The following is a 13,168-nucleotide window of genomic DNA, read 5'->3' as shown; positions in this document are numbered from 1 at the left end:
TCTAATCTTGACTCAAATCTCCAGCATCTGCAGTACCCACTTTTGCCCCTTAATAATGTGGTTTACACTTAAGAACCTTCTGAAATGGGCTCCCACATTAAGCTATTCAATGGGGGCTGGGCAGAAATGCTGGCCTTGCCGGTGGCATCCACGTCATACGAAAAAATAAATCAAACAAAAACGACTGGTGAAACAAGGGGTTCAGCCTCCATCATTTGCTTGAATCAATACATCGCAGCTTCCTGACTGTTGTGGTCTGTCTATTGGTCAGCTAGCATTGGCAGCCTACTCACTGTCCTCAAGCAGTTACAGAGGGCTTGTCATGCTCAAGCAGTGCAGGCTCAGAACCTGGAAATGATTCTGCTGTCAGGGTCTCAAGCTCCAAAACAATCCTGCCTAACTTCTTTCTCAAGTACCCTCAGCATGATTCATTATTTTAACGACAGGTCCGTAATATCCTAGCATAGTCAGGCCAGAACACAACGTGAAGCTCTTTATCTTTCAGAAAGTAAATGAAATGCAGAGTAACAGCTTCAGTCAGTTTCAGTTTCTATAATGTTGTCGTGTACAATTTCGTTGTTATTTTTAATCGTCCACTTCAGGCAAATGATGACACACCTTGGGGGAAGATGGGATTTGACACTCCTGGCTCAGAGGTAGAGACACTATCACTATGCCTCAGGAACTGCCCCACCTCAGTCTCTCACACACACACACACACACACACACACACACACACACACACACACACACACACACACACACACACACACACACACACACACACACACACACACACACACACACACACACACACACACACACACACACACACACACACACACACACACAATCAGAGTAAGCACAGCCAAATAAGCAGCATCTGAGGAGCCGTATTTCAAGCATAAGCTCTTCATCAGGAATCAGTAACCTTTAGGTTACTAGTTCAGTGACATTACTATTATGTTATCACCTCTCCATTAGATCAATTTGCACCATTCTGCTATTGGAGCTGTTGACTAATCAATTGCAATTAAATAGTCTTCAATGGACCAAGGTTTGAGGCAAGAAATTGCCACTAGTGGAGACCTTTAGGACCCAGAGATCCAAAGTCATTTCCTCCTTCCATATGTACAACACTTGCCATACCTCATATAATATTGATGATTTGGAGATGCTGGTGTTGGACTGGGGTGTACAAAGTTAAAAATCACACAACACCAGGTTATAGTCCAACAGGTTTCATTGGAAGCACACTAGGATAGTGGGCTAGTGTAGGTTAGGTGGGCTTGGATCGGCGCAACATCGAGGGCCAAAGGGCCTGTACTGCGCTGTATTTTTCTATGTTCTAGCTTTCGGAGCGACGCTCCTCCACAATCACCTGATGAAGGAGCGTCGCTCCGAAAGCTAGTGTGCTTCCAATTAAACCTGTTGGACTATAACCTGGTGTCATATAATATTGTGTGATATAAAATATTGAAAACACTAACGTCCCACATCTTTGAGTCACCTTAAATGGAGTTTTGATTTGAACAAAATAAGTTGTGGCTATTCTCCTGCAGCGCAATCTTATGAATCAGATCAAAGCCTGTACTAGTTGCTTTCTGTTTAAAATATCGGTCTAGAGTTTGTTTGCCTCCCTACATTTATCTCCTTAGGCTCATCACAAAACAGAAGGCTTAAGTGCAGCACAACAAGGGCTCACAGCAACAATTGAAGCAAAATTGATCTTGTGTGAACCTGTGAAATGAGTTGAAAGCTTGTCACTACAGCGGTTCACTGAGATGTTAACACTTAAAGTGTGAGTGGGGGACTTGAGTTGTTTCTGTCTCTAAGAAAGTTGAGGATCCATTGGAGAACCTCAGAATTACAAAGGGTAAGTATTGATCAATGAATGCTTAATGAGAGAAGATTGAAATAATCACCAATAACTTGCATGGAGATTCTATTACTCTCCTATAACTTCTGGAGAAAATGCACAACAGATTATTTAAGGTGTTTCACTTCTGATTTCTGTGGATCTTCTGGCACATCAGGATGTTGGGACACCCAAATAGAGACCCTGCTGATCAGAAAAAAAGAATTAAAGAATAGGTGAGAAAGGAAATCCTTACATAGGGAGAGAATAGAATATACATTGATGTGTAAAATGTTCTGTTAATAAGCAGAATTCATATGTGACTTTAAAAGGGATTTAGTAGCCTGAATGAAAGTTTATTAAAGGATTTGAGGACTGAGCAGTATGTGGTTTGTGTGGAGAAAAATGATGGTGTAATATTGCAGTAATATTTTGTGATTCTATGAAATACAGACTGTTATTGCTTTTCTCATTATTTCGATAGTGCTGTTAATATTCTTACTTTAAATTTAATTTAATCTATATCTGGTCATGGATTATGAGTCTGTCATGCAGACTTACATTAAGCTTATTAAAATAGGTCTAGTATTAGAGATAGCATGTTGCCCTCTGGTGGCAAGTCACCATTTTGCTGTAATTAGCCACAGAAGGAATAACAAATGTACTGTTTGTGACTCATTGGGTATTATTTTCAATCTCAGGAGGAGTCAGGTGAGGCCTTACTTTGATGACACTGGCCATCGTGTTGGTTTCTCAATATTTTTCCTGTTGCTGTGCTATTTTAGAAACTGCCATTTCATTGGCATGAGATTAGTAATGGTTACCTACCTATAAAAGTTCCCATTCTCCTCCTCCCACAGCCAGTACTCTGATATGTGCCCTTTAAAACTGTTCCCTATCCAGAATACCTGCATGGCAGCTGTGGCCAGTATAAATTTAATTATGGAAAGATACTCCATCTTTCCCTCTTACCTACATTGGCAACTCCCAACTGTACCAGTGGTGTCTTGTTGCTCCTCCGGCCAAGGGAGCCAGTCCACAATCTTTAATTGGCCATCAAAAAAAATCACATCGGACCTTGGGTATTGGCGCAAAGTTATTTGTGACCAGGAATCAAGCTAAGCAAGTGTCTGGACCCAAAACGAAAATTCAACTGACCAATTCGTATATTCTAGTATTTAATAATTCTTGCAAAAATAAACTGTGAAATGCTACCTTGGCATTGCATAACAGACATTTTAACGAGGTTGCTCGGCTCTGCATCCATAACACTGATAATTGGGATCAATTGAAGCCCAAAGGATAGACCATAAATAGCCATTTACCTAATTTCTCCAGGATTTATAGCTGTAACAGTGCAAGTTTAAAATGGGTTGCCTAGGACATCTCTACCCTTTTATATCTGTATACTTGTTCAGCTGTCTTAGTAGCTCATTTGGCAAGTTTAGTCAGAAAAGCCAGATTCAATCCAATGTTGGTGCTGAGTTAACTGATCATTGCCCGGCAATGACTGTAAAATCACAGGGTAGTACCTACGGTCTAGAACTGTATTGAGAAATGATCTCAAGGTCAAGGAACTCCAGTGCCTTCAACCCAAAAAAGAGGAGAAATTTCGAGAGTCAAAAGAATACATTCACAATCTCTGGACCTAGAAAGGGTTTGGTCAAATACACTTTTTTTTTAGTGAAGTTTAAGTTTAACTCTTCTTATATGTATTAATGCTGACATGTTTCATTGCTACAGGTGATTCCGTCTTGTCAAATACCTTCACAGATACTGTTGTAACTGGTGTTCGTGGACCACCTGGGCCACCTGGACCAGTGGGACCTGTCGGTAAGTTTTATGCTTCAAGAAGACTTCATTTTAGATTTTTTTCATAAACCATCCAGCACATCTATGATGTTGGTCTTCCTTTCAACAGTGCAGTGCAAAGTATATTATTGAAAATAAACAAAAATAAACAGAGAAGCATAGAAAGCAGGTATGTCAGTAGGCCATTTGGCCCATCAAGGCTGCACCCCCCCATTAAACATGATCATGGTTCATCCACTATCTCAACGGCTTACACCCACTCTTTACCCCTTTAGCTCCTACAAATCTAGTAGAGTCATAGAGATGTAGAGCATGGAAACAGACTCTTCAGTCCAACCCATCCATGCCGACCAGATATCCCAACCCAATCTAGTCCCACCTGCCAGCACCCGGCCCATAACCCTCCAAACCCTTCCTATTCATATACCCATCCAAATGCCTCTTAAATGTTGCAATTGTACCAGCCTCCACCACATTCTCTGACAGCTCATTCCATACACGTACCACCCTCTGTGTGAAAAAGTTGCCCCTTAGGTCTCTTTTATATCTTTCCCCTCTCACCCTAAACCTATATCCTCTAGTTCTGGACTCCCCGACCCCTGGGAAAAGAATTTGTCTATTTGTCCTATCCATGCCCCTCATAATCTTGTAAACCTCTATAAGGTCACCCCTCAGCCTCCGACGCTCCAGGGAAAACAGCCCAGCCTGTTCAGCCTCTCCCTGTAGCTCAAATCCTCCAACCCTGGCAACATCCTTGTAAATCTTTTCTGAACCCTTTCAAGTTTCACAACATCTTTCCGATAGGAAGGAGACCAGAATTGCATGCAATATTCCAACAGTGGCCTAACCAATGTCCTGTACAGCCGTAACATGACCTCCCAACTCAGGTACTCAGTACTCTGACCAATAGTTTTAAATAATGCTATGAGAGGTAGTTGTCACAATAATGATCAAGATTCATTTCACTGAACAGTAAGTTGTGTCTTCCACCAGATGCTTGCCACTTCCCCAAAGGCAAACTTTAGAAGTGGAGACAGTGAACAATCTGAGCAGCACTTGTTACATTTTCCATTGGCCCACTGAATTAACAGGACCTTGGGCTGGAACCTTCTTGTCTATCAATGCAAGAGGGCCAAGAGAGAAGGAAAATAAAGTTGAAGAGGAAAGGAAAATGTGCAATTTTTAATTTCATTTTCAATTAAGTTTGAATTTTCACTTTCAGTAGAACAAAAATTAAACTTATGGAAACATGAAAATGTTTACTGCCAAGGAGCAGCACAGTTACATGAAAAATAACATTGGGACCACGGTCTACATTCTCATGCCTCACTTGTAGCTGAGGATCACTTCAAAGAAATGGGGAAAACAAATTAAATAATTGTACCACATTTAATTATCAAATTTGTTTTGCAATTGATTGATTGAAAATGTACATTTATAACTGACTCTTGCTTTAACAGTAGCAATAAATATTACTTCCGCCAGTAATAATGCGGAGTGGACTCGATGGGCCAAATGGCCTTACTTCCGCTCCTATGTCTTATGGTCTAATACCCACACCATATGAATGAAATAGGAGAAAACTATAGCTGCATCATTTTTGCAAAAGAAACCCAATTGTGGCTTGATGCAGATTTTCAGTTTCAGCGGATGTCTTGGGATGGATTGGGGGTGGTGAGGAAGGATAGACATTGCAGCCATGTCCAACGTCGCTGATGGGAGACATGGCGAATTCTCACTTACAGGTCTCAGTACCCTTATGTGGGCTACTTGTGTATTGAAGAGCTCAATAAACAGGGAGCTCCATCAATCCATCACCTCCAGTGTTGAGATCAAGCATTGCAGGTGGATTAAGGGCAGGGAGACAATAAAAGGGAAGCAAAGAGAACATCTTTTATTCCTTCATTGTTTCTTGTTTGAGCTTATCCCTGACAAGGTCAGTCTTTGTTGTCCATCCTTCATTGCCCATGAACTGTGTGACTTTATAGGCTATTTTCAGATGGCAGTATCACATAGTTATGAGTCTGGAGTCACAGGTTGGTCAGATCAAATTAAGACTTCCACAGTGGACAGTAGGGAACCAGATGGATCATTATGACAATCGATGATAGTTTCAAGGTTACCATGAATTAGTTTTCAATTGCAAATTAGTTATTGAAATTCCAATTCCACCATTTGCCCTTGGAGCTTGAAGCCTTTCCTCCAGAATATTAAAGTGAGCCCCTGTATCATTAGTCCTGTGACATAACTACCAGGGCACCATCTCCACCTGGCGTGGTATGTAGAAGCATTGATGTGCACTGTCATTTCATCAGATATGGAGGTGGAATAAAGAATATTGGGCAAAATAATGCACCCATTTGCACAGAGTTAAAAATGGAACCAACTGTGTTGGCCTTAATGCTCCCTCACCAATGAGTTTAAAGACAGGGAATGGACAGGGAGTACATTAAATCCAGTGGGTAACCTGCCAATGTCTACCTGCCTGCCCTGCTCCCAACACAGTTATCTCAGTGGCAAGAGTGGCATTGGGTGACCTGACTGCCAGTGGAACAACTGAACACTGAGTGAGCAAATAATGCCCACATTAGGGGCTTACTGCACCTGCATTTGGCCAGGGTCACGAATGGCCCACATCAAGCAGACACCCTGGCAGGCTTCTCTGTATGGGCTGGTGGTGGTCAGGATGCACCCTGTTTAGCCAGTGTCTCTCCAATAGGAGAGGTTTATTGAAAAGTGTGGCACTGGAGAAAACACAGCAGGCCAGGCAGCATCCAAGATGCAGGAGAGTCAACGTTTCGGGCATAAACCCTTCATCATGAATTTAACAACACACTCCACCCTGACCCCATGTTGTCTTGATGAAGGGCTTATGCTGCTTATGTGGAATCTCCTACCCCTCAGATGCTGCCTGACCGGCTGTGCTTTTCCAGCGCCACACTCTTCGACTCTAGCCCCCAGCCAACATTCAAAGTTTGCCTGTGTAGAGTACAAGCAGTGGGCACCACCTTTCCTGGTGCTACTGGTACATCACAAGCTGCCTAGATCACTCTTTAGCCAGTGAGGGTGGAGGAGGTGGGAGTAGGTGACCCCATGTAATTCAGTCGTTGTTTCTGATGTGCTCCTTCTCTGACATACATGGCTCATCATTTACTGTGATTAATCATGAGAGGCTTTTGAATAAAGTAGGCATTTACTCAAATTAAGTACAGTCTTTTGTTGAAAATGTTTAGGTTCACCTGGTCAGCAAGGACCTATTGGACCACCTGGGCCTCCGGGAAAAGATGTAAGTCATTGCAAAGATAATTGTTGTGGTTCTAACAGAGAAAATATTCAAATTTTACAGTAACTCATTTGCGTTCAAATTAATATGAGCTTTTTTTGTTGGTGTTCTTTTCGGCTTTATTCTTGTAGAGTCACAAATTATAAATGCATGGAGAGATTTTGTCTCAATCAGTCAGAAACTAATAATTTTTCATATGATAATGTCATGTTTCCAGTCTCACTTTTCTAAATAGAATGTCCTTTATTTTGGATAGGGATGGGCTGGTCGGCCAGGTATACCAGGATTAGATGGACCTAAAGGTGAAAAGGGAGACAGAGTAAGTTTCACAAGGTTGAAGTGGGACATGTTAGACACACTGAAGTATAAGAATGCCTAATAAGGCCACAATGTCTTTTAGTTTATAGCTACGTCCATGATATGAGAAATCATTGAAGTAAATAACATCAGTGTTTGCTGACGAATATTGTGTGAAGGTAGGCTGATCATCAACTGAAAGAAAGAAGCTTTGTTGATGCTAATTGTTTATCCAGCTCACAGTTTCCTATGTTCCTGTGTACCTGCTCATCTTCTCCTCCACTTACCTAACTGACTGTGGACAAACATTTCAAGGAATAGCATCCCTTCCTGTGCCTGCACCATCACTGTGAAGTCTCACGAGGATCGATTCTTGGCCTACTCTCTTTTCAACCTGTACACTGCCCATTGGCACAGTCATCCAGAGACACAGGGGCAGGTACCATCACAAGTCCATAAGCAAGGTATCTGGTCACAGCTCAAACCAAAACGTCACATCAGTTCAAAGTTCAGTCACCATGCTACATCACTTGTGAATGATTATGGAAAATGAAATAACTAATGAGAGGTGGACATCCATGAACATTCCCAATGTCAGTGTTGATGGAACCCAAGACAAGTGAAAACAAATGAGACCAGGGCATTTGTAACTTCACAAAAAGTGTCGAGTTGAAGATCTAGCTCAACCTCGTCCTCAAATCCCAACTATCATACAGGCTGGTTTTCCACCAATTTGATTCACTTTGTTTAATATCAATGATTGTGCTGAATGCAACAAAGATCATGAGTCACAACCTCTTCCCAGATGTAATGTGGAAGAGTTCTGAGCCAGAGCTAGGCATGTTCTAAACATGCATCTTGTTTCAGTGCATCTGACAATTGTAACATCAACTGACAAAGTGGCAAGTGGCCCCGCATGGCCTCTCCATAAATAGCCAGCCAACTCCAGTCCAGTCCAGTCTCTCCAAATACAGCCTCGTTAGCCTACTCTCAATTTCAAACTGCTGGAAGGTATTTCTGACAGTGGTATCAAATGGCACTTAATTACCTTATAGATAAGTTATGAAGCCGCCTTCAGCAGCTCCTCCAAACTTCAGGGCTTTGGAAACACTGTCAGTTCCTAATGCTGCCACTGTTCTATCACTCTGGGAAAAGTGCTAGAACTTTCTACCTAGTTGCATTGTGCTTGAAAGCTCACCACGTGATCTGCAGCAACTCAAGAAGACACTGGACTACCACCTTCTCAAGGGGAACTGGGCACAGGCAATCAACACTGTTTGGTTAACAATTGCAAGGGATTTTTATTGTATAAAAATAAAGGCTTAGGAATAATTAAAGAAGAATGTTGGAATGGAGGGAGGACGTTAATGAAAGCTCTTGAAAGGCTTAAAAACTAGCAGCTTTTATAAGCACTGAAATAACAACAGGTAACAATGTCAGCCAAAAAATGAGGTCCTTGTGTGTAGTCTTAAGACAACAGCTGACTGGTCCAGCTAATGGCTGTGGCAGGTTTATAGGCCATGTTCTTAACAACAGATGGCACAGGTCTGTCTCTGACACGGCTGACCCAGATCCTGTGGAGGATCTTCTCCGTTGCTGTTGACGAGCAGGTGACACAATGCCAGGAAATATAATTGATAACATCTTGGTGGCTGCAAACAAGTGCTGCCTTCCTTTCAGCAGTATGGTGCAAAGTGTGATTTGCTGTGACTGCAGAGTTTATAGAATTATCCGACTCTGTATCATTGAAACGTTCAAATAAACAGAGAAGTATAGAAAGCAGGTATGTCATATGTCATCAAGGTTTCACTCCCTTATTAAACGTGACCATGGTTCATCCATTATCTCAACGACTTACACCCGCTCTTTACCCCTTTAGCTCCTAGAAATCTGTTTATTTCTTAAATATAGCCAGTGACTCCACTCTAACAGCCTTCCGTGACAGAGAGTTGCACAGGTATGACACTCTCTGAGTAAAGAAATGCTTCGATCTCAATCCATATTTGCTTACCTTGGATCCTGAGACTGTGACCCACTGTTCTGAACTCCTTGGCTAGGGAAGACATCATTCCTGCATCTAAACTAACCCAGCCTGTCAGACTTTGTTATTCCAATGAAATCCTCTCTCATTCTTCTAAATTCCAAAGAATCCAGGCCTGCTCAACCCAATTCCTCCTCATAGGATACAATGTGCCACCCCAAGAATCAGTCTTGTGAAGCTTCGCTGCGCTCCGTCTATGGCAAGTTTATCTTTTCTAAGGTAAGGACACCAAAACTGTACATAGTACTCCTGCTTTGGTCCCATCAAGGCCCTGTACAGCTGCAGTAAGATTTTGTTACTTCTGTATTCAACTCCTCTTGCAATGAAGTCTAACATGACAGTTGCCTTCCAAACTGCTTACTGCATCTCCATGTTTGATTTCAATGACTGGTGTACGAGGACCTCTAGGTCCCTTTATGCATCAACATTTCCAAAAGTGCCTGCTATTATAGTCAGGCATCTTACAAACACACAGACATTGGAAACCAAACATTTTAAGTGCCACACACTAGCATAAAGTTGTTATTCACTAATTGCATCAGAAATAATGCAGTTTTCTGTTTTTTGTTTGAGTTTCGGTCCAAAATGTTGACTAAGTCAAAGTAGGAGGGCAGGGGGTACCTGGAAAGGATGATAAGGGGCGAAGGTGGATGAGAGGAGTGATTGGAAGAAGGGAGTCATTGGAAAAGCAGGACAGTCACAAAGCAGGGAGATAATGTCAGGTCAATGGCATACCATTTTAATGTTGGACTGCTACCCCTCTCAAGTCTGCACTGAGATGAGTATTTTTAATGACTTTGGCTTCTCTGTTGTTGAATTGTCATTTACTTCTCATTCTAATTTGTGCTCTATCCTGATTCCAAAACTAATTTTAAAATAAACTGTAACTCCATAGCCATTTGTTTAATGGCTGCACTGTAAATGAAATCTGTATTTTTAACTCAATTAGGGCCCATCTGGATATCCCGGAGAAAGAGGCCTCAGAGGAGAAATGGTAAGTTGCACTACCAATTTGCATGCATCTTGATTTTCCTGACTGAATTGATGTCTTTATTTCATCTATTTTGTTTTGATCCAGTTAACAATTGTTTATATCTTGTTGAATTATGATTCTCCCGTAACTTGCAACAATAGAAGTGTGTTTGTGTATCTGGTTGAAGGGGGGAGTGGGGATATTTGTTTGTCCCTAAATATTCAGGGAACAATCCTGGTAGCAGATTGGAAAGACTTGTGATGAACCTAGTTGCACCTTGTTGTCATTGAATCGGCAAATTTCTGGGAATTCTGACAAACCCTTCCACCTCCCTGTCACTCATCCCTCCACTCAGGAAAGTATTTTAATGTCCTTCCTTTTGTTGACGGACGGTTCTCTTTAGGAACTGCCTGTTTGGCCACATGAAGACTTGCTGTTACTAATGCAGTGACCACACCATTGGCTGCCCCAGGGCCAACCAGTATGAAGTAGCAGTCGAGAGTGTGGTGCTGGATAAGCACAGCAGGTCAGGCAGCATCCGAAGAGCAGGAAATTCGATGTTTTAGGCAAAAGCCTGATGAAGGGCTTTTGCCTGAAATGTCGATTTTCTAGCTCCTCAGATGCTGCCTGACCTGCTGTGCTTTTCCAGCACCACGCTCTTGACTCTAATCTCCAGCATCTGCAGTCCTCACTTTCGCCCATTATCAAAAAACATTCGATAAAAGGTATAAATTTATACAGGGAGAAAAAGATCAGCAGCAGACAATGAGCAACACTCAGCATTCTTTTTCCAAGTACATTAAACCATTTTGTGACACCAAAGTAACAAAGTTCTTCAAAAGTCTTCAAGAGCTTTGACCTTGTACTTGGATCACTGTAGCAAAGATATTTTCCTTTGAGTTTCACCACTGTGCTGTAGAGTGATCCCTGGCAACTTGTGGATGCAGATGGCTCTGGTTAGTACTGCTGCCTCACAGCACAGGGACCCACTTTGATTCCACCCTCAGGTGGAATTTGCACATTCTCGCCCTGTCTGTGTGGGTTTCCTCTGGGTGCTCTGGTTTCTCCCGCATTCCAAAGTTGTGCAGGTTAGGTGGATTGGCCATGATAAATTGCACATAGTGTCCAGAGATGTGCAGATTAGGTGGATTCGCCATGGAGAGTGCAGGGTTACAAGGACTCATTTGGCTGAATGGCCTATTTTAACACTGGAGGGATTCTATAACGATTGCCCAGGAATGAAAAGCTTAACATATGAAGAATTGGGTTTGTATTCGATGGAGTTGAGAAGGATGAGGGAGGATCTAATTGCAACATACAGAATACTGAATGGCCTGGACAGAGTGGATGATCGGAAGATGTTTCCATTGGTAGGAGAGACTACGACCCAATAGCCTAAGAGTAAAATGAAGACATTTTAGAATGGAGATAAGGAGTAACTTCTTCAGCCAGAGAATGGTGAATCTATGGAATTCATTGCCACAGAAGGCTGTGGAGGCCAGGCCATTGAGTATATTTAAGACAGAGATAAATAGATTATTGAGTATTAAGGGGATCAAAGGTTATAGAGTCATAGAGATGGATACTACGGAAACAGACCCTTCGGTCCAACTCGTCCCTGCTGACTAGATATCCCAACCCAATCTAGTCCTACCTGCCAGCACCCAGCCCATATCCCTCCAAACCCTTCCTATTCATATACCCACCCAAATGCCTTTTAAACATTGCAATTGTACCAGCCTCTAACACTTCCTCTGGCAGCTCATTCCATACACATACCACCCTCTGTGTGAAAAAGTTGCCCCCTAGGTCTCTTTTCTATCTTTCCCCTCTCACCCTAAACCTATGCTCTCTAGTTCTGGACTCCCCCACCTCAGGGAAGAGACTTTTACTGTTTATCCTATCCATACCCCTCAAGATTTTATAAACCTCTATAAGGTCACCCCTCAGCCTCCGACGCTCCAGAAAAAAACAGCCCTAGCCTATTCAACCTCTCCCTATAGCTCAAATCCTCCAACTCTGGCAACATCCTTGTAGATCCTTTCTGAACCCTTTCATGTTTTACAACATCCTTCTGATAGGAAGGACGCCAGAATTGCAGGCAATATTCCAACAGTGGCCTAACCAATGTCCTGTACAGCCGCAACATGACCTCCCAACTCCTGTACTCAATACTCTGACCAATAAAGGAAAACATAACAAATGCCGCCTTCACTATCCTATCTACCTGCGACTCCACTTTCAAGGAGCTATGAACCTACACTCCAAGGTCTCTTTGTTCAGCCACACTCCCTAGGACCTTCCCATTAAGTGTATAAGTCCTGCTAAGATTTGCTTTCCCAAAATGCAGCACCTCGCATTTATCTGAATTAAACTCCATCTGCCACTTCTCAGCCCATTTGGCTCATCAGATCAAGATCCCATTGTAATCTGACGTAACTTTCTTTGCTGGCCAATAGACCTTCAATTTTGGTGTCATCTGCAAAGTTACTAACTATACCTCTTATGCTCACATCCAAATCATTTATATCAATGACAAAAAATAGTGGACCCACTGGTCACAGGCCTCGAGTTTGAAACTCAACCCTTCACCACCACCCTCTGTCTTCTACCTTTGAGCTAGTTCTGTATCTAAATGGCTATATGGGGAGAAACTTGGAGAATGGGGTTAAGAAGTTTATCAGCCATGATTAAATGGTTGCGCAGACTGGATGGGCTTTCTGCTCCTATGTCTTATGGTCTTATAATTGTAAAATTTATGTTTGATGGCTCTATCATTAGAGATAAGGAGCAGAGATTTACTAAGGAATGGGTCTGAGCAGCAGATGGCCTGCCCAGCCTCATATCTCCACACTCCTGCACTATAGTCGGGCTAAATTGGCTAATGGTAGCATTTCCATTACT

The 13,168-nt window shown here is 42.3% G+C and overlaps 1 protein-coding gene across 3 annotated transcripts in view; it reads left to right on the top strand.

Moving 5' to 3' along the window:
- emid1 (EMI domain containing 1) overlaps positions 1-13,168 on the top strand; it is a 343,566-nt gene that overhangs the window by 303,103 nt on the left and 27,295 nt on the right. For all 3 annotated transcript variants that reach the window (XM_043715640.2, XM_043715641.2, XM_043715643.2), the window contains exons 9-12: positions 3,602-3,691; positions 6,904-6,956; positions 7,210-7,272; positions 10,241-10,285. In XM_043715640.2, coding sequence (XP_043571575.1) covers positions 3,602-3,691; positions 6,904-6,956; positions 7,210-7,272; positions 10,241-10,285 — 251 coding nt within the window. The remainder of the gene's footprint in view (positions 1-3,601; positions 3,692-6,903; positions 6,957-7,209; positions 7,273-10,240; positions 10,286-13,168) is intronic.

The sequence above is a fragment of the Chiloscyllium plagiosum genome, unplaced genomic scaffold, assembly GCF_037043375.1.
Source record: "Chiloscyllium plagiosum isolate Xiang-an unplaced genomic scaffold, Cpla_swu_hap1 HiC_scaffold_24, whole genome shotgun sequence".
In the NCBI taxonomy this organism is placed as follows: domain Eukaryota; kingdom Metazoa; phylum Chordata; class Chondrichthyes; order Orectolobiformes; family Hemiscylliidae; genus Chiloscyllium; species Chiloscyllium plagiosum.
Note: the sequence above shows the minus strand (reverse complement) of the source record. Positions and strands in the feature narration are given on the sequence as shown.